Source organism: Bipolaris zeicola (genome assembly GCF_000523435.1).
Source record: "Bipolaris zeicola 26-R-13 unplaced genomic scaffold scaffold_698, whole genome shotgun sequence".
Lineage (NCBI taxonomy): Eukaryota > Fungi > Ascomycota > Dothideomycetes > Pleosporales > Pleosporaceae > Bipolaris > Bipolaris zeicola.
The window spans coordinates 1,342-1,983 of record NW_006912747.1 but is presented as its reverse complement, the minus strand read 5'-3'; the positions used below and the strand labels follow the sequence as shown (position 1 = coordinate 1,983).

Below are 642 nucleotides of genomic sequence, written 5' to 3'. Positions count from 1 at the left end.
TCGCCAGACAACTTTCACGGAACACTAGCGTAAAGCTCACCGGCCTTAGTGTGGGACCCGGCAAGAGAAGTATAGATCCAAACCCCGTGTAACATTTAGGCAGCTACAGCCCTTAACTATGTTTTGTTTTAGTGCTAGCGCGTTAATATTATAATATTAACACCAAACTTTTTTGCAGCTGCGCGATATGAAAGTTGACCTTCTGCATCTTGCGAATTGATTACCGCAATCGCTTTTACAAGAGCTGTTATAGTGGTGGAGTTATCACGTGTTGAAAATAACGGATGGATATTTTGATGGGGTAGATGGTGTTGCATTGGCTGAACTGTTGCACGCACTGACCACACGCAGTAGGTCCCTGCATCCACTAATCATCTAGCCGGCAGCAACTCATCGAAGCACGTGGACGACGCACCCCACTCCTGGGTGGCACTTTACATGTTCGCAGTCTGGCTACACAGACGCGAAGATTAGCTTTAATTAGCTAAGGCTTATATTTAAGCCCTAAACTAAGCGTTAAGCAGCTGGCAAACCCTGAATTCTAATCTGCGATAGTTTTGGGACGCATGAGTCGCTTAAGATCTTTAGATTTTGCTTTAAGAGTAATATTACCGTGTCGCATACCGTCGCATACTTCTCACA

At 45.0% G+C, this 642-nt stretch overlaps 1 protein-coding gene across 1 annotated transcript; it reads right to left on the bottom strand.

The window, feature by feature from the left end:
• Positions 1-134: 134 nt before the first annotated feature.
• Positions 135-347, bottom strand: COCCADRAFT_113704 (uncharacterized protein; the record flags this gene model as incomplete). Its single annotated transcript, XM_007720842.1, has 1 exon — positions 135-347. A coding segment is annotated over one exon (213 nt), but the record flags the coding sequence as incomplete, so codon positions are not given.
• Positions 348-642: the final 295 nt, after the last annotated feature.